This window comes from Mesoplodon bidens (assembly GCF_964165515.1).
Source record: "Mesoplodon bidens genome assembly, chromosome: 4".
Taxonomy (NCBI): Eukaryota; Metazoa; Chordata; class Mammalia; order Artiodactyla; family Ziphiidae; genus Mesoplodon; species Mesoplodon bidens.
The window spans coordinates 145,624,286-145,647,828 of record NC_138160.1 but is presented as its reverse complement, the minus strand read 5'-3'; the positions used below and the strand labels follow the sequence as shown (position 1 = coordinate 145,647,828).

Here is a 23,543-nt window from a genome sequence, read left to right as displayed (position 1 = left end):
ACTGAGTGTTTGCCTGTGAACACTGTCATTCCTCCGTCCCCTGCTTCCTCCTACCCGTTACCTGGGGTTGTGGAGACTGGGTGGGATCTGCCTTGCCTCCCCATCCCTGCTGCTTCTCCATGAAGCTTTGGTGTGTGGATCCCAGGTGTGTTTGGGAAACTGAGGCCCAGAAGGGGGGGGACACCACGGGAGGGGGTACAGGTGGCTGCAGTGGTGACACCCGTCCCTTGCTCCTCTACTCCTAGACTCAGGCCCCAGAAAGAGCAGGGCTTGTATAAGTGGTCCCTGATCTGTGGGAAAACCTCATCAGCCAGGTGGGCTCATACTGCTTTTCTGAGGGGCTGAGTTTGATGCTCTCCCATCATCCCTGTGCTTGGAGGGTCGGGAAGGTGCTGTGCTGCAGGGCTCAGCGTCCCGGGGAAGAAGGGTGACCCTGCCCTGATTCCACCGCCCCCAGCATGGTAGAAGCTTGCCCAGTGTTGGTGCCTTGGCAACTTCAGGTGAGTTGGGGTGGGGGGGGGCGTAGAGGGCAGGGGGCAGAAGAACTTGCCCCTCACAACTCTCCCTGTCCCTCTTGCTTGCTCTGGGTCTGCTCCTCTCACACCCCCCGCCCATCTGTCCGCATGGGTCAGGTGGACACCTCAGAGGTGGGGGAGCTTGGGGGTGGAGCCACATGGGTGGGAGAAGAATCCTGACCCCAGGGGGGACTGGGATGGAGGGGAGGAGTCTTCTGTGGGGCTGAAGAGGGTCCCCTCCCAGTACCGTGCCTGTGGAATCCTCAAAAGAATGTGGGTCTCCTTCTCTATATATGTATAACGGAATCACTTTGCTGTACACCTGAAACTAACACAACATTGTAAATCAGCTATATTTCAATAAAAATTTAAAAAAAGAATGTGGGTCTCATGGGAGCAGCAGGGGACCCCCAGCTGAGACCCTGCTGACCTCATCACCTTTAGCCTCAGAGATGGATGGATGCCCTCAGTTCAGATAGAGACCCCACTCCTGAGCCAGGTGAACTGGTGGGGAGGGGTGGAGCTTGTGCCAGGCTGGGAACAGGGACCCTGGGCATCAGACCTGAAGGGAGGAGATTGGGGCCAGGCCAGGCCCAGAGTGGTTGACATGTTTTGCCTCTGTGTGTGTGCCATGTCTGCAGATGGACACACAGGTGCGCACCTGCCTGTGTACACACACATCTGGGTAAATGGCACCTGGCCAAGGACCCCTGGCCATCCATGGTGGACCCAGTCACTTTCCAAGCCCACCATGTGGGTAAGCTCATTGATTACGATGATTATCTCCACTTTCCAGATGGAAAAGGTGAGGCCCCAGGAGGACAAGAAACTTGCTTTAGATCCCATCTGCTGGGCAGGGGTGGAGTTGGGATTTGATCCCAGGCAGCTGGGTCTGCTCTAGACATTGCGGACACAGAGGGGACCCATCTTTGCCCTGCAGGGGATGTCATTGTAATGGCAGAGACAGACACTACACAAGTCAATCAGTCAGTAACAAGATGGGAGGTAGTGATAAGTGCCCTAAATTTACACAAAGCAAGAAACAGAGAGAGTGAATTGGGGAGGGGGTGTGGTCATTCAGCCTTGGGGTCAGAGGAGGCCTTTCTGAGGAGGTGACTTTGAGGAGAGACCTGAGGAGGTGATAGGGGGCGGTGTGTGACATCTGGGGGAAGAGTGTTCTAGGCAGAGGGAACAGCCTGTGCAAAGGCCCTGGGGCAGGACTGTGCCTGGTGTGTTGGAGGAACAGTGAGGAGGCCCGTGTGGCTGGATCATAGAGAGTGAGGTGAAGAGAGGGAGGAGGGGAGGGCAGGGAGGGGATGGGGCAGGTGGTACAGGGCCTCGTGGGCCTTGGGGAAGACTTGGTCTTTTAATCTTGAGGGAAGTGAGAGGTAGGAGAGGGGGCGGGGCCTGACTCAGGTGCTCACAGGCACCCTCTGGTGGCTGCTGCAGGGAGGACGGACTGTGCGGGCGAGGGCAGGAGCCGAGGGTTGGACCTGACTCAGGTGCTCACAGGTGCCCTCTGGTGGCTCTTTTGGGGAGGACAGACTGGGGAACGAGGGAGGGATCCTGGGGACTAGGGTGGAGGTGACTGTGTCGGTCTAGGTGAGCGATGATGGGACTGGACCAGGTGGAGGCAGCATGGGTGGGAACAAGTGGGTTGATTCTGGCTAGATTTTGAAGCAGAGCTGCCAGGACTGGGTGTGGGGTGTAGAAAGAGGAGCTGAGGGCCACTCCAGAGCTTCTGGTGAGTAAATGTTAAGAACAGATTTGTCTTGGACTGAGCTGGCTAAGACAACCGGGGTCATATTACGTTTCAGATGTTCGTGAGACCCGCACAGAGGCCAGTGAGGATGCAACCAGAGGTATCGATATGGGAATTGTGGCACAAGGGTGATTTTTTTTTTTTTTAGGTTTCAGCTTGGCTTGAATAATTCCTTGGCCAAATTTCTTTCATTCCTTTAAATGTGCAAATGTTTCAAAGCTGTAAAAAGTGTCTAGATAGCCAATGCATTTAGTTTTTTTTAAGCACTGAAGATAACTTCTGCCAATAATTGTTAACAATGAAATAGTCATAACAGTTAAGTGTTTCTTGAGCAGTCCAATTTTAGTTGGTGACAAAACAAGAGGGAAGAACTTTTGTCCGGGAAAAAGTCCGGGAAGATCCCACGTGCCCTGGAGCAACTAAGCCCGTGTGCCACAACTACTGAAGCCCGCGCGCCTAGAGCCCGTGCTCCGCAACAAGAGAAGCCACAGCAATGAGAAGCCTGCGCACTGCAATGAAAAGCAGCCCCCGCTCGCCGCAACTAGAAAACGCCTGTGCTCGGCAACAAAGACCCAACGCAGCCCCCCCCCAAATTATTTTAAAAAAAGGGAAGAGAGTGTATACCAAATATTTAGTGATAGCGGAAAAGATCCTCACCCCAGACACGAAATAGTTTAAATATCAGAATGTGGTCCCTCTCTTATTGTCATTGGTAATGAAAGAAGTTCCTGAAATTGCATATTTATTTTGTAAAGTCTAGGGCTAAAACACAATGAATTTTTAAGTTGCATCCATAGCAATTGATCCTAAGATAGCATCTTGTCAATCAGAGTAAGGGCTAACACAGAGTATATGCTATACAGAAATCTTATCTTTTTCTCCAAAAGAGACCTGGCATTGTGTTGTGTTTCCCAGTATTTTAGTTGGGTTTCTTCACACTAGACAAGTAGGTGATTCTGGGAGTAGGATATTATTTTTATTTAAATGTTTTGTTCGTTTGTTTTTGGATGGATGGTTCAGTGTTTATTTAACCAATCAGCTGTTGTTACACATTTACATTTGCTTTTCCCTGAGGTTAGTCCTTACTCCTTCCCCTGCCCCCCATAGCTTTATTGAAATATAATTGATATATAACATTGGGTGGGTTTAAGGTGTACAACGTGTTGATTTGATACACTTATATATTGCAAAATGATGACCACCATGGTGTTAGCTAACCCCTCCCTCCTGTCACATAGTTACCATTTCTTTTTTGTGGTGAGAACATTGAAGATTTACTCTCTGAGCAAATTCCAAGTATATAATACCGTATTGTTAACTCTAGCCCCCATGCTGTCCAATAGACCTCCAGAAAGTGTTCACTTTCTAACTGGAAGTTTGTACCCTCTGACCGATGGCACACAAATGATATTTAAAACCATGGGGTGGGTGAAATCAACTGTAATTTTCCCGTTTTGTTTTTCTCCTTAGCACTCATCACCGGCTCATGTAAGACATAATTTCCATATTTATCTTGTTTATTTCCCGTCCCATCTTCGAAGAGATTTTTGCCTGTTTTTTTTTTTTTATTGTTTGTGTTCCCAGATTTCAAGACAGTGCCTGCACCCATTCTGTCCTCCCTGGTGGGGGGGATAGAGGAAGACCTGGGGAAGATAGGTCTTCTCAGACTTTCACAGGCTGTGTAGCCTGGTCCCATGCTGGTATCTTGGGGTCCCTATGGAGCTGGAGGGGGGTGTTGCTTATGTTGAGGAACCCCCTTCCTCTGGCCACTGAAGGAAGAAAACTTCAGGAATCCCCAGGCAGCAAGTCCTAAATGGCCAAAATAGACTCAGCCTCTCTCTTGTCTGCACTGCTTCATCTGTCCCTGGGGCAGGGGGCTGAGGGTGGGAGCTGGGAAAGGGTGTGTGTGTCACTCGGGGGCGGGGGGTGTCGATGGAAGAAATTCCCAAAAATGACCCCTGGGAGGGTGAGGCTGGTTTCCCCACGTCTTTGCTCTGGAATCAACTTGATGTAGCATTTGGGGGCTTGGAGCAGTGTGGGGAAGCTGAGGCAAGGTGGTGATTCTCTGTGCATCCAGCACAGAACCCAACAGTCCAGGTGAAGTGGAGTTAGGACCTTGCATTTCTTTTCTGACCATGCTCCCCCATCATCAGCTGTGACTGGCTCCAGCCCCAGCTCCCAGCCACTACCTCATCTTTCTGGGTACAGCGATTGTCTCAGGAGTAGGCATGTAGCCCATTTAGAGCCAATGAGAGGCAGGGAGACAGTGGGGATTCTGGGGAGGCATATTTTCCTTTCATTGGGGCAACTGGAAGAGACCCCCAATGTGGCCCTAGGTGGTGTGGTTTGAGGATGGGAGAAACTGCAGTAGCAGTTTTGTGGACCACCGGGTTGGGACTGGGGCTTTAGCTGCTGTGTGGAGCCATAATATAAAGCCTAGGCAGCCTGTGATGGCAGAAGGAAGACTTGGTGATATCATGTGAGCACCTGGATCAAACCTCACCTGCAGCTGTCAGGCTCTCAGTTATGTGAGCCCATATTTATTGTGACAAGGAATATAATGATAGGTGACATTATGTAGCCCTTACTACCTGCCAGACCCTTATTCTAACCACTTTTCATGTATTAACATATTTAATTCTCCTTCTGTGGTAGGTATTATTATTATCCCCTTTGCACAGTTGAGGAAACTGAGGCACAGAGAGGTAAAGCAATTTGTCAGTGGCCACACTGCTGGGGTGGGCAGACCCAGGATGCCTAGACCCCTCATCCTGTGTAAGATCCTTCCTCCTGCTTCTGCTGTTTACACCCAAAAGTGCCCTTATTCCTTGTGGTGCCAGATGCTGCACAACAGAAGGGAGAAAATTAGAGTCACTCCTCCTTTGCCTAGAACCTTTAGTGGTTCCCTAAGGCCCTTCATGATGCAGCCCCTGCTGTCATCTCCCACCTTATCTCTCACTATAGTCCCCACCTCACTTGGCTCCAGCCCCATGGACCTCCTCTCTACTCCTCCAACTCATCAAACTTATTTCTGCCTCAGCGTCTTTGCCACTGTCATTCCCTTTTACTAAAATGCCCTTCCTCTACTTCTCCTGGTTAACCTTCCATGTTCCCAGGGAAGTGGTCCTTGACCACTCTCCTCTTGACCTCAGTCCACTCTGATACGTCAAGAACACACATCCTACAGGGAGTCGGCCTGGGTTCAAATCCAGTTCCATTACTTCCTTGCTGTGTGGGCCATGAGCTTGATCCCTATGCCTTAGTCTCCTCATCTGTAAAATGGGGTAATAATAGTGCCTGCTTCACAGGTTTGGGGAAGGATTAAAAGAGGTTATGATGTGTAAAGTGATTAGAACAGTGCTGACACTTAGTAGTCACTCAGATAATAATAATAACTTTATGACCATTTGATTTTACTGTGCTTATTAAAACAGCAAAGTATTGCAAATCATGAGTTACAATATTTTTTTTTGTTGGCAAGTGTAAATATTAGCTCATCCATGAACTATAGTGCTGAATTTGAATAATATCTTTTTTAAACTTTTTTTTACTTATTTAATTTTATTTTTTCAGCTTTATTGAGGTATAACTGACAAATAAAATTGTGAGATATAAAGCATATGAAACCTGGGAATTCCCTGGTGGTCCAGTGGTTAGGAATCTGAACTTCCATCGCAGGGGGCAAGGGTTCGATCCCTGGTGGGAGAACTAAGATCCTACAAGCCATGCAGTGCGGCAAACAAACAAAAACAAAAACGAACAAACAAAAAAAGTGCATAAAACCTTCTTTTTATATTGTTCCTTGTTTTAACACTAAAGAATGAATCAAGAAAATAAAATGGTACATCAATGGTACGATTTTGTGGCTTCCCAAATTGTAGTGTTTGCAGATATTTCAGTTTTATTAAAATTCACGTAGTTACCAGACAATTATTTACGTAAAATATTAATTAACTTTTCACTGCCTGCATTTCTTTTACGGCCATTATTATTATTTGGTTCATTACATGATTATTGCTTAAAGTGAATTTATTTTATAGGAAGGAGGAATTTAAAAATATTTTAAATAAGGGCTTCCCTGGTGGCGCAGTGGTTGAGAATCTGCCTGCCAATGCAGGGGACACGGGTTCGAGCCCTGGTCTGGGAAAATCCCACATGCCACGGAGCAGCTAGGCCCGTGAGCCACAACTACTGAGCCTGCGCTTCTGGAGCCTGTGCTCCTCAACAAGAGAGGCCGCAATAGTGAGAGGCCCGCGCATCGCGATGAAGAGTGGCCCCCGCTTGCCACAACCAGAGAAAGCCCTCGCACAGAAACGAAGACCCAACACAGCCCAAAATAAATAAATAAATTTTAAAAATATATTTTTTAAGTAAAATAGATAAACAACAAGGACCTACTGTATAGCACAGGGAACTGTACTCAATATTTTGTAATAACCTATATGGGAAAAGATTCTGAAAAAGAATATATATATGTATGTAACTATAACTGGATTACTTTGCTGTACACCTGAAACAAACACAACTTTGTAAATCAACTATACTTCAATAAAAATAAATAAATAAATCAAAACCCAAATCATCAGGTATGTATCTGGCTTATAAAATTATAACAATATTCATAACTTTGAAAAAAAATATTTTAATACACCGGGAAGGCCGCTGGGCTTGCAATAAATGTCTGTCGAAGGAACCCATGAAGGAGGGTGCAGTTCCACACGGAACCCACCAGGGGCCGCTGTTTCCAAATCAAGGCCCGCTCAATCCCACCTCGGAGTGATTCTTCGTCAAAGCAAGCCAGGTTTTGGGCACCGACAGAGGATGCGCAGCGTGCCTCAGGCTCTTCCCCACCTCCAGGTCCCCGTCCCGCCCCTGCAGTCTGTTCACCCGCCTCCCTGGGTTATGTATGGGATTTTTCCTGCAAGCAGCTCTGCCCACGTCCCTCCTCCTTCCAGGGTTCCCTGAATGTATAAATGCTGATCCTTACCTTTGAGCCTTTGCATTGCTGTTTCCTCTGCCTGGAATGCCTTCCATTCCCGTTTACCGGTGTCCACTCAAAAAACCCGTACTGTAAAGATTCAGACCCACTTTCTCCTGGTGTTCTGTGCCTCAGTCTCCTCTGATGGGAAGGCTGTGCAGAGAAGGTATGTTCAGAGTGAGGGATCAGAAGATCTGCAAGGCAGTGGGGAACCACAGAAGGTGTTTGAGCGGGAGAGAAAAGGCCCTCTTCCTTTTGCCCCTGGATCTATCTAGAAGAGTCCTGAGGGGTTGGAATGAGACGCTGTAGCTTTGGCCAGCCCAGACCCTCTCCTCTTTGGGTCCCCAGTGGCTAGATCAGTGGGTCTTCCTCCCCGTGTGCCCTCCTCGTGGGGCTGTTTGCTCCCCCCGTGACCCCCTGAGCCTGAGCCAGCCCACAGCACCTGCTCCTTGGGTAGACACCAGGTGGGAGGTGGGACATGCAGCCCTGCAGGGAAAGCCACGAACTACAGGCGGGGGCCAGGGTGTCACCTCTACAGAAGTGCTGGTGACTCCACCACGGAGGAGTTTGAGGCCTCACGTGGCTGATGTGGATCTCGCAGGACTCTCTGGGGGTACAGCCACCCAGAGGTGAGCCTTGCAGGCAGGTAGAGGTCCAGCCAGGCTGGTCAACATCCAGGGGGCGAGGGGCCTCGGGAACCCCACACCCAGTCCACCTCCCCCAGCCCGTCTCAGCCCCTCTCCTGACAATGTCCCTTCCCTCTCGCACTGTCTCTGAGTCTTTTCTGCCTCTTACAGTTCTCTCACCCTGGTGCTAGCTCTTTCTGTGTCTCTCTCCCTGTCTTAGATCTCTGTCTCTGGGACCCTGGCTCTGAGGGTCTGCGGCTCTTGGGGTTTCTCTCTGTGTGACCCTGACCTGTGTGTCTCTCTGTTTGCCACCGTCCCTCCTGCCCCATCCGATCCCCACACGCTGGCTGGTGGGGGAGGGGAAGAACAGGCTTCTCCACCTTCCGAGGGTCCCCTTCCTCTCCCTTCTTAGTTTCTGCCTCCTTTGACAATGTTGCCCTGAGGGGGAGCAAAGGGGAGGGTATTGCCCTGGGGAAGGGGCCAGGAGGGCTGCCTGGTGGAGGTGGCATCCAGGGCCAGGCCCCATGGAGTCGGGTGTGGGGGCATCAGCCTTCAGATCCCGATACTGACATTCATTTCGGGGGCCCTCCTGCGGCTGCCTTCTCCCCGAGCCCACTCTTCTCCTCACTTCTTGCCCTTTCTGCCATCACGGGGCTCCCGACCTCCTGCCGTGTGTCTCTGCTCCTTCCGTGGGGGTTGCCCCATGTGGGGGACAGGGGAGGCTCTATCTTGCGCTTCTGCCAGGCAGCTGGACCCCAGCCTGCCAGGCATGCAGGATCTGAGCCTCCTCTTGTTTTCAGGATTGTTCTGGTTTGGGCTGGAGAGAGGGCAAGGTAGAGCCTGAGCGACTTGTCTGGCCAGGGGTGGAGAGCTTAAGGTCCTGGAGATGAATTTTTTCCATGGGAGTTGCAGGAGGTGAATTTCCATTGAGCTGACACTCATGGGCGGGCAACATGAGGCTGCCATTGGATCAGACCCCGTGAGCCCTGGAGGCCTCCCTGAAGTTCTTGGAGTTGATGAACAACACCCATAACCTTTTGTGACTAAGCATGTACCTGGGTTACTTACCAATCCAGACACCAACCTTGTACCCATTTGACAGGTGAAAAGACTGAGGCTTGGAGAAGACCAGGCATTTGTCTAAGGTCACGTAATATGTCCTTGGCACAGCAGGGATTGAACTCCTGTCCTGGCTCCTGACACCCCTCCCCTGCCCACCCCGCCCCCTTCCTGCCCATCAAGCCTGTTCCTGGCTCTGGGAACTCCAGCTGGGCTTGCGGGCTGGGCACAGAGGTACCAATGGCTTCCAGCCACTCTCTGTGCTCCGGAAGTGGGGGAAGGGGAGGGCCGGCGGCAGACCCAGAGTGCCTTGCTTTTTCCCCTTGAAATCTGAGTTCCCGAACAGGGTTCTCAGTTTTAGAGGTCGGTTCACTGGGGTTTTATGAGGTAGGGGTTCACTCAGAGTGAGAGTGCAGGGCCCCGAGGCTCACGTGGGTGCCTTGAACCTGATGAGAGTGTAGCCTCTTGTGCCTCTGAGGCTCTTCCATGGAATGGGCTGGGCTGCGCTAGACAGCCTCTGTGGGTCCCCTGTTTTCCCTGGGCTTGGGCTGCCTTCTGAGTCAGAGGAGAACCACGTGGAACAGCTTGGGGAGGAAGGCACCTGCTTCACCCCAGGCCCCCTGAGTCTGGGCAGGGAAGGATGGAGAAATCAGAGAGAGAGAGACTGAAAGAAGTGGTTTTTGACCGCCCCCACCACTTGCATACCTCCTGCGATGGGCAGCTCATTAACTATCAAGGCAGCCTCTGCTGGGTTTGTGAGCTGGAATTTTAATAAAATTCTTTCAGATGCTGGCCCCCAACTGCACCTCCACCCCCCTCTCTGTGGTCCTTGCTCCGCCTTCTGGGACCACACAGAGCACACCCCTTCTCCAAATATTTCACTCCTCCTGTATTTATTGAGCACCTATTCTGGAGACCTATGGACATGGGGAGGCAGACCCAGAGTGATCACTGTGGTGGTGATGGTGAAAACCCCTGGGCACAGGGATCCCAGAAGAGGCCTCTGGCCTAGCTAAGAGGGTTCAGTTTGGTGGGCTTCCTGTAGGAGGTAACATCTAGGCTAAGTTCTGAAGGATGAATAAGATTTGGCTGGGTAATTGGTGTGGGAAGAGGAAGAATGTTTCAGGCAGAAGGAACAGTATGTGGAGGTGAGAGAATATCTTTTCAGTAAATGAAAGAGGTTCTAAGTGGCTGGAATTGTGTATCTGAGGAAGCATATCGGGGCTGCTGAGGACAGGTGCTTGAAGCAGTGATCTAGATGGGAAGGACGGCACACCTTTACTCCTCAAACAGGTATGAGTCCAACTTTGTTTCATATTGTCTAATTGTTTTGCCAGGAAGAAATTTACGCCTCCACCTTCTAGTTATAGAAGTGCCCATCTCACCACATCCTTTTTAGTACTGGGTTTTATCATTTTTTAAATCTTTGCCAATTTCAGCTAGAAAAAACCAGTATCTCACTGTGTAAATGAAAACAAGTGAGTATTTCTCTTATAACGGATGGGGGCAAACAATTTTTCCACATGTCCGTGGCCCACATGAATGCCACCTCTTGTCTTGTCTGTAACTGTTAAGAAGTCTTACACCCACTGAAGAGTCTGTGTTCATTTTTAGTTCCCCACTCAGCACAGAGCAAGGGGAAAGCTTGTGAGCTCACACATCAGTGGGGAATTTGTGAGGCAGCCTACCCTCTCTTCTTTGGTTCATCTTTTTTTTCCCTCACCTTTATTTTTCCTTTCAAAGTTTTAAATTTATCTCTCCTTTGTTGGTGGCTGAGACTCCAATGACTGTAGTTTGTCCTCATCTGAGGTATCTTTGGGCTCAAAGAAGGGGTTTGCTAAGCCCCAGGAAGGTGTTCTGTGTGAGACCACCTGGACATGCCAGGTGTCTTGTACACACAACTTACTTTTTTTTTTTTTTTTTTCTTTTTGCGGTATGCGGGCCTCTCACTGTTGTGGCCTCTCCCGTTGCGGAGCACAGGCTCCGGATGCGCAGGCCCAGCGGCCATGGCTCACGGGCCCAGCCGCTCCGCGGCATATGGGATCCTCCCAGACCGGGGCACGAACCCGTATCCCCTGCATCGGCAGGCGGACTCTCAACCACTGCGCCACCAGGGAGGCCCCACAACTTACTATTTAATTCTCAAAACATCTGCGTTTGATGGGGACCCTTGAACCCATTTTATAGATGAGGAATCTGAGGCTCAGAGACCACCATCAGCATCCCATGGCCAATATTGGCTAGTCCTCTTAGTTTCACTCAGTCATTTCCTCTTCTGACATTAAGATTCTGTTTAATTAAATTCTAATTTCGGAGGAGAGGGCTGTCCATTTCTCCATACCTCTTGTCCAACCCTGCCCAGTCAGGGGATGGAAGCCCAGTTTCTCATTAGGGAGGAACTTTGGAGTCCAGCTCAGCAGCAACCTTATTATACGGGGAAAGGAAAGAAAAACAGAAAAGAGAGAGGGGGAAGCCACAGAACACCCTTGGAGAGCCACAGATGGCTTCAAGGCTCAGGTCCTAAGCTAGATTTTACTTCTGGACTTTTAAAAACTGAGCTTGGAGTACTAGTTCCACCTCAGCCACTAAAATTCCATGTGAACTTGGTAAGTCTGTCCCCAGACCTGGATCTCAGTTTCTGCTTCTACTAGTCAACCCATCTCTTGAGCTTTTTCTTAGTAACTATATTTTTCATATCTGAGCAATCAGTTCTTTTTTAATATCTATGTGTTTTGTTTCATAACCTCCTGTTCTTGTTTTATGGCTGCTATCCCCTCCTTTATCTTTTTGAATCACTTAATCTATTCATTGTAAACTCTTTGAAGATTGTACTAATTATCTCTATTTCCACAGATGTAAATTCTTCCATTTGGGAAGTTTGTGGCAACTTCATGAAGTGATTGTAAATTCCTCATCTCTTTAGGGTATTTTCCCCTGTCTTCTGAGAATGTGTGTCCTTGATGATATATGTTAAGGGGCCCTACATTTCCATGGGTGGGGGCATCCTTGTCACTGGGCACCTCTGCTTTGGTCTCTGGTTCAAGTTGGCACTTCCCTGTCATTTCCAAGTGTTTGGGGGTGGAACGGGGGAGGTCTCAGCATGTACTTCATTTGCCATCTTGAACGGAAGTCCAATCTCATCATCTGTAAACTGATACCATTGTGTTGGCTGGTCGAGGGTTCTATGGGTATTTTAAACACAGATAACCACTGGGGTCTGGCAGCAGAAACCTAGTGGGAGAGGGTTCTAGCACCACTACCAAATAAAAAGTAGCCATGTGGCTCATTTTGTACTATTATTGTGTACTGGGTCCTTCTATTTATTTAGGTTGCGTTGGGTCTTCGTTGCTGAGTACAGGCTTTCTCTAGTTGCGGCTAGTGGGGGCGGTGTGGTGTGCGGGCTTCTTATTGCGGCGGCTTCTCGTTGTGGATCATGGGCTCTAGGCACGTGGGCTTCAGTAGTTGCAGTACGCGGGCCCTAGAGTGTGCAGGCTTCAGTAGTTGTGGCTCATGGGCTCTAGAGTGCAAGGTCAGTAGTTGTGGCACACGGGCTTAGTTGCTCTGTGGCATGTGGGATCTTCCTGGCCCAGTGATCCAACCCGTGTCCCCTGCATTGGCAGGCAGATTCTTAACCACTGCACCACCAGGGAAGTCCTGTACTGGCTCTTAACACATATGATCTCATTCTTTACAGAACTAGTGAAGTAGGTACTGTTATTACCCTCATTTTAGATGAGGGATTGGAGGCTCAGAGGAGTGATGGGACTCGCCCACACACACTCATTTGGGAAGGAGAATCTGAGCCCAGTTAGAGGTGGCTTACCTCTTCACTCTGTCCATCCTGTACATCATCCTGACAGCCCATGTGTTCATCTCAGCCCTGCCCCATTGTTAGCTATTCGGCTTCTGGACCCCTTTTCCCTCTGTGGACACTGACGTCTATTCTTCAGAGGTGCTAAATGAACTCAAAACTGTGTTCTCAGTGGAAGAAGTGGGGAAAAGCCAGAAAGGTTTAGCTGGTGTGTTAAATAAAGTGTGGACTCTAGGGTCTGTTGCACTTGGATTCTGGCTGTGTTGACTTAGGCAGGTCAGTTGACCTTTCATCTGTTTTTTCATCTGTCAAATGAGGATAATGACTGAACATTTCTCTTTGAGTGGTGGTGAGTACAGAGTGAGACTTTGCATGTGCCTGGAACATAGCAGGTGCTCAGTAAACATTACCGCTGTCCTTAGAGACTGGAATAGGAATGGAGGGATATGATCATTGAGCTGTCAAATCCTCAAAGCATCTTAGGGGCCAGAGAGAGGAGAAGTTTTTCATGGACTCACAGAGAAAATGGGAAAAGTCTAGTGAAGGTGGATTTTGCTCCATTCCAGGAAGACCATCTTCTCCTTCTCCTTCTCCTCTTCCTCCTCCTCCTCCTCCTCCTCCTCCTTCTCCTTCTTCTTCTTCTTCTTCTTCTTCTTCTTCTTCTTCTTCTTCAACATTTTACTGAAGTATAGTTCATTTATAATGTGTTTAATTTCTGTACAACCAAATGACTTAGTTACATATATCTATACATATATATATAATTCTTTTTCATATTTCTTTTCCATTATGGTTTTTCACAGGATATTGAATATAGTTCCCTGTGCTATAGAGTAGGATCTTGTTTTTTATCCATCCTATATATATAATAGTTTGCATCTGTTCATCCCAAACTCCCAACTCTTCCCTCCCCCACCCACCTTGGCAACCACAAGTCTGTTCTCTATGTCTGTGAGTCTGTTTCTGTTTCATAGATAGGTCCATTTGTGTCATATCTTAGATTCCGCATATAAGTGATAGCATATGGTATTTGTCAGGAAGACCTTCTTGACCATGAGAGGTCCCCAAGCCTCATAGCTGCTGGCTTTAGTGAATGAGTTCCGCATCACTCAGGGGAACCAAGAAGAGCTTTGATTACCACCAGTCAGCGAGGCAGCAGAGGCTGATGGGGTGGAGTTGTGCTGGGCCATCTCTGAGGGAGACCCTTTTCTGGTTTCCTCATCCCCCACCGGCTGCTTCACAAGGAGTGTCCCCTGTCTTGCCCACCCTCCACTGGTGCCACGACCACAGGAAGGTCCAGCCCAGCACTTGCTGCATCTTCTCTAAATAAACTCGGGCAGCTGAGCTATCTACCTACCCATCTCCCTCTGGGTTCCTGTGGAGGTGTCGGGGTGGTGGTTAGGGGCGGCTCAGGCTGAGCCACGGAGAGGAGGGACTTGGGCAGGGAGCTGCACAGTGAGGCTGAGCCCTTGTCTGCCTCATGGGCTTGGCATGAGAGCCTCATGTTCCTGCTCTGGCTGACCTCTAGCCCATGCACTGCCTTCCTCCCTGGGCATCTGCTGGCTTTGACTCGGCCTTAGAGGACCCCTGGGCTGTGTCCTCCTCCGTTTCCAGTCCAGCTGGCCCTTGGGATGTGCCTCTGACACCCATCAACTCCTGGCTTTGTGAGGGCAGGGAGGCTGTTTAATTTTCCTCTGCTGTCCCAGTAACCACCTTAGAACCTGACACAGGGTTGTATGCGTGAATGAATAAATATGCATCCCAAGGTATTTTGTGAAGTCAATATTTTGTGGCCAAATACATTTGAGATCTTCCAAGTCAAACACAAGTTAAACTTTTTTTGCAGGACTTCGCAGAGCCTTTAATGGTTCTCATATCTTTGTGATTTTCATATAAGGAACAAGGAATGCAATATTTCTCAAATGCATTTGTATCTTTTTGGGTGGGGGGCAGAATACTGTTGCTACCAGGGTTCTTGAGAATATACTTTGGGAAATGTGGACCTAGGATCATGGTCAGAATTCCTAGGAGTGTTGTTATTTGACTGGTTATGCCTCTACCCTTTTTCAAACATGACCTGCATTAGCTTATGCAGACACAGACACTAAAGCCAAGAGCTGTTAGCACAAAATAAGACTAAATTCAAACAATAATATTGGAGAAGAAAAACTGCACTCCCAATTCAAGAAAGCTACCAGAGTTCATCTCAAAACAGAGTGCCGAGTTCCCTGGTGGCCAAAGCAAACAGGGTGATGAGGTGGGTTTCATAGTTTTAGGAGGAGAAGGGCCAAACATTCTCTATGTACGAACAAGGTTCGGTTTTCTTTCGTCTACGTGTCTACTCACTCATTCAACAAATGTTTATTTACCAACTACTATCTATGAGCCCAATGCCAGGCACAGGGATACAATGGTAGACAAAAAAAAGACACATACCTGCCCTCATGGAGGTTAGTCAATGGTTTTTCAGAACAAAGATGCCAGCCCTCAAAGTCCACTTTTCTCTGGAGCCCATTCTGAGTTCTCAGGCAGAAGCCTCACACCTTGCTCTAGTTTTTCTTTATTTTTAAAAAATATTTATTTACTTATTTGGTTGCACTGGATCTTAGTTGCAGCAGGTGGGCTTCTTAGTTGTGGCATTCGAACTCTTAGTTGCGGTATGCATGTGGGATCTAGTTCCCCGACCAGGGATTGAACCCAGGTCCGCTGCATTGGGAGCACTGAGTCTTATCCACTGTGCCACCAGGGAAGTCCTGCTCTGGTTTTTCTCTCCACCTGTTTTGCATCAGAATCACAGAAGGTGATGACATCCTAGGTTCAGGGAACCCAGGTGGTTGGTAGAATCAGACCTTTGTGTGAGGATTTTCAGGAAAACCAATGTGGGAAAATGGGCTGTGGCAAAGGAGGTGGTCCCCCATCCTTGGGGGGTGGGTATCCCTGGGGCCCTGGGCATCTTTTCTGAGCTCCAGCCTAGGAGTTGAGAATCTAATGACTTTGCTTCTTTTATCTGTTCCTATTCTTAATATTCTGGTTCTTCAACACTTTGCATGTGGGAAGTTCTTGTCAATTGCTTTTTGTTGGTTGAATGGATGGATGGACTTGGAGGGATATATAGATGAATGAATGGATTTGTGGAAGGTTGATTGGCACATAGAAAGGATCTGTTGGTTGAATGGAAGAATAGAAGGTGTATGAGTGAAGGGACCAATGAATGAATATGTGGATGGAAAGATGCCTGGCACTTAGTAAAGGTACAGTATTATTATCATTAAAATATTCTCAGTGTGGTAAAATAGACATAATGTAAAATTTACCATCTTAACCATTTTTAAGTATACAGTTCAGTGGTATTAAATACATTCTCATGACATGTATTGTGCAACCATCACCACCATCCACCTTCATAACTCTTCTCATCTTCGAAAACTGAAATTCTGTATCCATGAAATGCTAACTCCCCATTCCCCTCCCCAACCACCATTATACTTTCTGTCTTTATGGCTTTGACTACTCTTAAGTACCTCCTATAAATGAAATCATACAGTATTTGTCCTTTTGTCACTGGCTTATTTCATTGCTCAATGAAATAATGTCTTTAAGTTTCATCCACATTGTAGCATGTGTCAGAATTTCCTTCTTTTTTAAGGCTGAATAATATTCTACTGTATGGATGGACCACATTTTGCCTATCCATTCATCTGTTGATGGACACTTGGGTTGCTTCCACCTTTTGGCTACTGTGAATGATGCTGCTACGAACATGGGTGTACAGATATTCCTTTGAGACCATGCTTTCAATTCTGTTGGGTATATATCCAGAGTGGAATTGCTGGATCATATGGTAATCCTATTTTTAATTTTTTTGAGGAACCATCATACTGTTTTCCACAATGGCTACACCATTCTTTACATTCCCACAAACAGTTCATAAAGGTTCCAGTTTCTCCACATCTTGGCCAACCCTTGTTATTTTCTATTGTTTTGATAGTAGCCATCCAAAGAGGTGTGAGGCGGTATCTCATTGTGGTTTTGATTTATATTTCCCTAATTATTAGTGACACTGAACATCTTTTCATGTGCTTTTTGGCCATTTATATAGCTTCTTTGGAGAAATGTTTACTCAGGTCTTTTGCTCATTCTTGAATTGGGTTGTTTGGTTTTTGTTGTTGTTGAGTTTTAAGAGATTTCTATGTATTCTGGATATTAGTCCCTATGTAATCTGGGTATTATATCAGATATGTAATTTGCAAATATTTTCTCTCATTCTGTGGGTTGCCTTTTTACTCTGTAGATAGTGTCTTTTGATGCACAAAATTAAAAAACTTTCATAAGGTTCAATTTGTCTATTTTTTCCTTCCTTTTCTTTTCTTTTTTTAGGCCATACTGCACTGCTTGTGGAATCTTAGTTCCTTGACCAGGGATTGAACCCAGGTCCACAGCAGTGAAAGTGCCAAGTCCTAACCACTGGACCACCAGGGAATAATTCCCTGTCTATTTTTTCTTTTACCTGTAGGCACAATATTATTTTTAAAATGAAGCTATCAGTGAATGAATGGACAGTTAGATGGATGAGTGAGTGGGTGGGAGATGGACAGAGGATTGTACAATCGGGTGGGGGATGGATGGGTGTTTGAAGGAGTGGATGGATGGATAAATAGATGGTGGATGGGTGGATTAATGGATAAATGGATGGAATGTGAGTTGGTTAGGTAGGTGGGTAGAGGGACGGACAGATGAGTGAGTGGGTGGGTGAATAGAAGACCTTATGAATATATAGATAGGGTGGCTGGGCAGGTGCAAAATTCTGGCCACAGATGGAGAACATCTTGGTGTACAACCTTGGCTCTTTTCAGATGAGTAGTAGCTTATCTTCTGACCCCACCTTGGCTCAGTTTAACTCCATGGGCACACATTCTCTTTTTATAGGTTCAGCTTTCCTCCTATGTCTCTCTGGGTCTCCAAGAATCTTACCCTGGAGCTCAGATTGAACTGAGCCCTTGGCTTGTCTTCTGACCTTCTCAGTGGTAAGAACTCCTGGAAAGGAGCCTGCATCCTCCTGAGGATATGGTACCCAAGCAGCTCTCCATGACGACTGTGGTCTGTTTTTAAGGCTCATCCCAGTCAACCAACCTCTCTCTGCAGCCTCACCCACTTCTCCATCAGGCACTAAAGCATCCCACCAGGTCCTCACTCTCTCTGCTACACCCCTTTCTGCTTCCAGCCTGGTCTCCAGCCCAATTCCCACTCCACTCGCGCCCCTCCCCCTGGGGATGGTGGAGACACAGGATAAATTAGAGGGAGGAGTCACCCAGGTCAACCTCCTGCCTCCAGTCCAAGAAGTTTTTTCTCCTCCCCAGGGTCCGCAGGCAGCCATGGATGTGGGTCTCTTGGTCCCGCCAGATGTACCCCAGGGTTGTGGCAAAACCCTGAGGGGACCGTGGGGCCGGGGTACGGCCGTGCGTCGGCCGCGGGAGTTCATGCCAGAAGAGAAGAAGAATACAGTTTACTGGGAGAAACGGAGGAAGAACAACGAAGCGGCCAAGAGATCCCGGGAGAAGCGACGTCTCCATGACGCGGCCCTAGAGGGCAGGCTGAACGCATTGCTCGAGGAGAACGCTCTGCTCAGGGCTGAGCTACGGGCTCTCAAACATCGCTTTGGCCTCCTGCGCCCCACTGGTGGTACCTGGACCCTGCCCACTCTACTATGGGAGTCCCCCTGGGCTGGAGACCCCCAACCTAGGGCTGAGCATCTCCCCTCTCTACCTGGCTCCCATGGCTGCCTCTTGAGACCGTGTTCCTTGGACGCTGGGGTTTCAGGATGCTGGGGCTGCCTGGTGGCTCCCAGGTGGACTGGCCTGGCCACTTCCCCCAGGTCCCTCCAGGACCCTGGACCCCCTACCCCCAAGAGAATGGACATGGCCTTGCAGAGTGCTCATCCAGCCGCCTTCTTCAGCTGTCATCCCCTGGATAGACATGAGGGGCCCAGACCAGAGCTCAGGCCCTGCTGGGGGCTGTGGTCACCCATACCCACTGGTTGCCGGGCCTCAGGGTGCTCAGATGTGTTGCTGACACCCAGTGTTGATCCCATGGGGTTGTCTCCTAAGGTGGCCTTCCCGGTCCCTGGGAATGATCCAGAGGATCTGGCTCAGCCCTCCCTGCCCCACAAATTGTGTATCAAGTCCCAAGCTTCAGGCAGAGTACCTTGGGGCTTGGGGGGTGGCTGGGCCCCCATCTGAAAGCTTCTCTTGGGCAAGGCCAGGCCTGCAAGGGTGCAGTGGGGACTGATTGTGGGTTTGTCTGGGGATATAAGTGGCTTGGCCTTGACCCAGCTCCCAAGACTGGGAAAGGCCTGTGGGAGGCAGTGGGTGCCCTGGCTGGGGGAAGGGTCCACTTCTTAGTGTCCAGACCAGACCTTTAATAGGAGAGGCTGGGGTACCTTGGATCATACCATGGCTCCTATCCTGCCTAAAATATTTGTTTTGGGTAGTCACTTTTTCTTCCTTCTTCCATTCATCCATTCATCCACCCACTCATCCATCTATCCACCCACCCATCTACTCATTTGTCCATCCATCCATCCATCCATCCATCCATCCATCCATCCACCCATCCATCCTTCCATCCATCCACCCATCCATCCATCCATCCTTCCTTCCATCTATCTATTCACCCATCTAACCACTCAGCCATCTAACCACATCAACTCACCCAACCATTCTCCCTTCCTCCCTTCCTTCCTTCGTTCCTTCGTTCCTTCATTCATTCGTTCGTTCGTTCATTCGTTCATTTGTTCATTCCTTCCTTCCTTCAATCTATCGATCAATCCTCCCAACCACTTTGCTATTAATCTACACACCTATCCATTCATCCATTTATCTGTCTACCCATATGTCTATCCATTTGTCGATTCTTTTATTCATTTAATCACTCATTCATGTGCTCATTTGGTCATTCATTCATTCATTCATTCTCTCACTTATTTATTTACAATTCATAGTGTCCAACTTAGTAACAAGCATGAGGACACCTTCCTGGCTTTGGGGTTCCTGTTCTAGGGGAGATGATGGGGGGCTGGGAACAGTCATACTGAGGGCCATACTGAAGGAGGAGGTACTGTTTCAAGATGTCTGACCCCTCATTTCTTAGGGTCCCCTTGGGGTGCTTGCTTACCACCCAGTTTGGGAATCAGACTTATCCAGTTTAGATGGCTTTCTCTGTGTGTTGGGTCAGGGCCTTGAGCCACTGGAACTGGCCAGCAATATCTGAAGGGGGGTCAGTTTCCTCTCTGTCCCCAGTTGCTTGTGCCCCTGAAGACACCTCAGCCCCAGCATACACAGTCCCAGTTGGATGGGAGAAAAGACCACTCTCCAGGTACCCTGGAGCCCCCAGAGCTCACCAAAACCCTTTCCCTCATCAGTCCTCACTCAGAATCCTCCTTTTTTTAAAAAAAATCATTTCAGAGCATTTGTTAGATTCTGGTTAAAAAAATATCCGAGCTCCAATTGTGGGGAGAGCTGGGGGATGGGTTGGGTATGCCTCTGGGCTGGTGCAGTCGCTGAGCACTGGAGGCCCCTGGTCAGCCAAGTCACTGGGCCATGGGTGCACCCTCCCCCTTCTGCCCTTACCAGGTTTGGAGGCTGGGCTAGTTCTCAGCCAGCCCAGGTTTATCATGGTTGCAGCACAGAGCACCCTGCATATCACGGCCTGGCCCTCCTCTGCCTGTTCACCCCTTGTTCTGGTCCCTCACCCATTCTCAGCCCTCCAGTGGGAGCAGAGAACAAGGACCCAGCCAGGTCTCCCATCCTGCTTGTCACAGCTGCAGCAATGAGCCATGGGGGCCTTGGTGGGCACCTGCCCTTCTGAGGACCTGCACTGCCAGCTCAGCTGCACCCCTGAGCGAGGGTGGGGGGGCGCCCAATGCCCTGCCTTCTCCCCCACCTTTGGGCTGGGATTGGAGACTTACATCTCCCAAGAATGTCCTGGGGAGGCAGGAAGGAGGGCTGCCTAGATGAGGCAACTCTGGCCTGTCCCTCCTCAGCCAGCGCCCACAGCTGGGAGGGGGGTAGACTGGGGTTTCAGAGGAGCCAGTTCTCAACACAAAGATGCCACACACGGACTTCTCCGGTGGTCCAGTGGGAAAGAATGCACCTTCTAATTCAGGGGACGAAGGTTCGATCCTTGGTCGGGGAACTAAGATCCCACATGCTGCGGGGTAACCAAGCCCAGGGGCCAAAACTACTGAGCCCGCCCGCCTCAACCAGAGATCCTGTGTGCCACAAAACTACAGAGCACACGTGCTCTGGAGCCTGTGTGCCACAACTACAGAGAGAAAAACCCACACACCACAACTAGAGAGAAGCCTGTGCGTCGCAATGAAGATCCCACGTGCCGCAACTAAGACCAACGCCCCACAAAAGAAGATGTCACACAGTTGTGGCTGATCCTTCATAGAGGATTTTAATGCAGCCCCGGCCCTGGAAATATTAAAAAATGCTAACAAGGAGAGGGAAGGACGAAGTGGGGGCATAGCATCCTGCTGCTGGGAGATGTGGGTAACTTAGTGCTTCCTCTTGGTGATTCCACCCACCAGGTGTGTCTAAAGTGTCTGGGCCCAGCTTACTCACACCCCATGGACTTGGGGGTGGGGGTTGGCTGCCCTTGGGTGACTCAGACCCCTTTTAACCTTCCTGCTCCAGTTGAAAAAGCCTGGAGAAGGATCTGCCTAAAACAGATCATAGAATTTTGACATCAGGAGGGGCTCCAAGAATCTAGTGATGAGTGGCCATCCAGTCTCTACTTGAATTCCTCTAAGGATGGAGAACTCACTTCCTCCAAAACCCCATCACCATTCCTTCTCTAGAGTCAGAACCCACTTCTTGCAAACTTCTACCTCTGATCCTATTCTTACCAAGGCGGAGCCACTCAGACCCCCTACCCTCTACCTGGAGGTGGCTGGTGGAGCCTCCTGTTCCTCTTCTCCAAAGTAGAGACCATCACACCTACCTCAGATGGTTTGAGAAGATTAAATCTCATTTACTGTGTGCATAGCATTTCATACACACGTGCTTGACAAATATTAACTCCTCTCTCCTTTTCCTTTTTAGAAAGCACTCATGCTCCCAGCCCCAGAGTAGTGCTGTCTTCAGGGGAAATGTCCTCTCATTCTTCAAAATTGTTTCCCTTCACTCTGGCCTGGCTCTTATTATTTTTTTGTCAATGCTGTTTATATATGATTGCTCTTGGAACTGAACACGAATCATTTCTGCATTCATCACATACATATATTTTTTCAACAAATATTTTTTGGAGCTCCTACTGTGTGTAAAACAGGAACTGGATGAGGGAAAAAGTACTCCACACTGAGGAATTTGCAAGTGGAAACTTGCACAAATGTCTAGAATGTTCACCGAAGACATGTTGATTACTTTCCTCCTGTGCTGGGCTCTGGGACCACAGGTGTGCCCTCTGCCCTCTGAGAGCCAGTGGGCATCTGGCAACCTTCTGTGTAGCTGCCTGGGAGCTGCTGCTATAAGAACTATCCAGTGCCACGTTCCACCCTGGGGCATCCATGGGTCCCTTGGGTCATGTCTGTCACACCATGATTGACTCGGGGACTGGATTTTAGGACCCTGTGCAACCATATGTTATGTTTCCTCTTCCACCCATCCTTGAAGGCTGGGGAGATTTCTTTGGCCATCAATGCATGAAATTCCCTTCCTGCTTTGGGTGTGTCTGGCTCACATTGAGATTGCAACGGACGTTGAATGAATGAAAGTTTCTGCCTACCGAGTTGGTGATTGCTGGGGGCAGAGATGAAATGAGTTGAAGATGCTGATGAGGCCATGTTTATCTGTCTTGTCTGCAGAGATTCACAGACACATCCTGGCTGAACCCTGTGCTACCTGGATCCTTGACACTGAAGTCATGATCCATGGACTAGCAGCATCAGCATCACCTGGGAGCTTGTTAAAATGAAGACTCTTAGGCCCTTCCTGAATAGGTAAATCAGAACCTGCATTTTAATAAGATGTCCAGAAGATCCACATGCACATTGAAGTTTGAAAAGCATGGATCCAGAGTAGGGGTTGGCAAACTCTTCCTGTACAGAGGGGCCACAGAGTTAATATTTTTGACTTTGTGGGATGGCCACTGTTGCAGCTACTCCATCTTTTCATTGTAGCATGAAAGCAGCCGTAGACAATATGTAAATAAGTGGGGATAGCTGTGTTCCAATAAAACTTTATTTCTCAAAACAGGTATAGCCAGATTTGGCCCATGGGCCATAGTTTGCTGTTGGTGTACACCCAGGAGGGAAATTGCAGATCCTCAGAGTGTTTGTCTTCAACCTGGATTTTGCCAAAGTGTTCCACCTAGTGGTATTACCAACCTACAATTTCTTGCATGTAAAGGAAGTTCATGTTCTGCCAACACATGGCTTTTATGGACTGTTTGATTTTTGCCAATCTGGTGAGTGTAAAATCAATTTAACCTGCATTTCTCTGTTGAACATTTTTGCCAAAATCTGTTGGCCACTTGGGTTTCCTCTTCTGTGAATTGCCTGTTCTGCTGGGATATTTAATTTTCCTGTTGATTTCTCAGAGCTCTTTATATATTCCAGATATACATCCTTTGTCACATATGAACATCTCAGCATTCTCACCTGACTTGTCTTTTCACTTTATTTCTGCTGTGTTTTGTTGAACAACAGTTTTTAAATCAGATGTTGTCAAATGTATCCATCTTTTGTATTATGGTTTGTACATTTTTTTCTTAAGAATCCTTCCACGCCTCA

The 23,543-nt window shown here is 48.5% G+C and overlaps 1 protein-coding gene across 1 annotated transcript; it reads left to right on the top strand.

Moving 5' to 3' along the window:
- Window positions 1–18,123: 18,123 nt before the first annotated feature.
- NFILZ (NFIL3 like basic leucine zipper) lies at window positions 18,124–18,987 on the top strand (the record flags this gene model as incomplete). The annotated part of the gene is made up of 1 exon (XM_081232240.1): window positions 18,124–18,987. One exon carries the CDS (start codon window positions 18,124–18,126, stop codon window positions 18,985–18,987), a length of 864 nt encoding a protein of 287 aa, XP_081088366.1.
- Window positions 18,988–23,543: the final 4,556 nt, after the last annotated feature.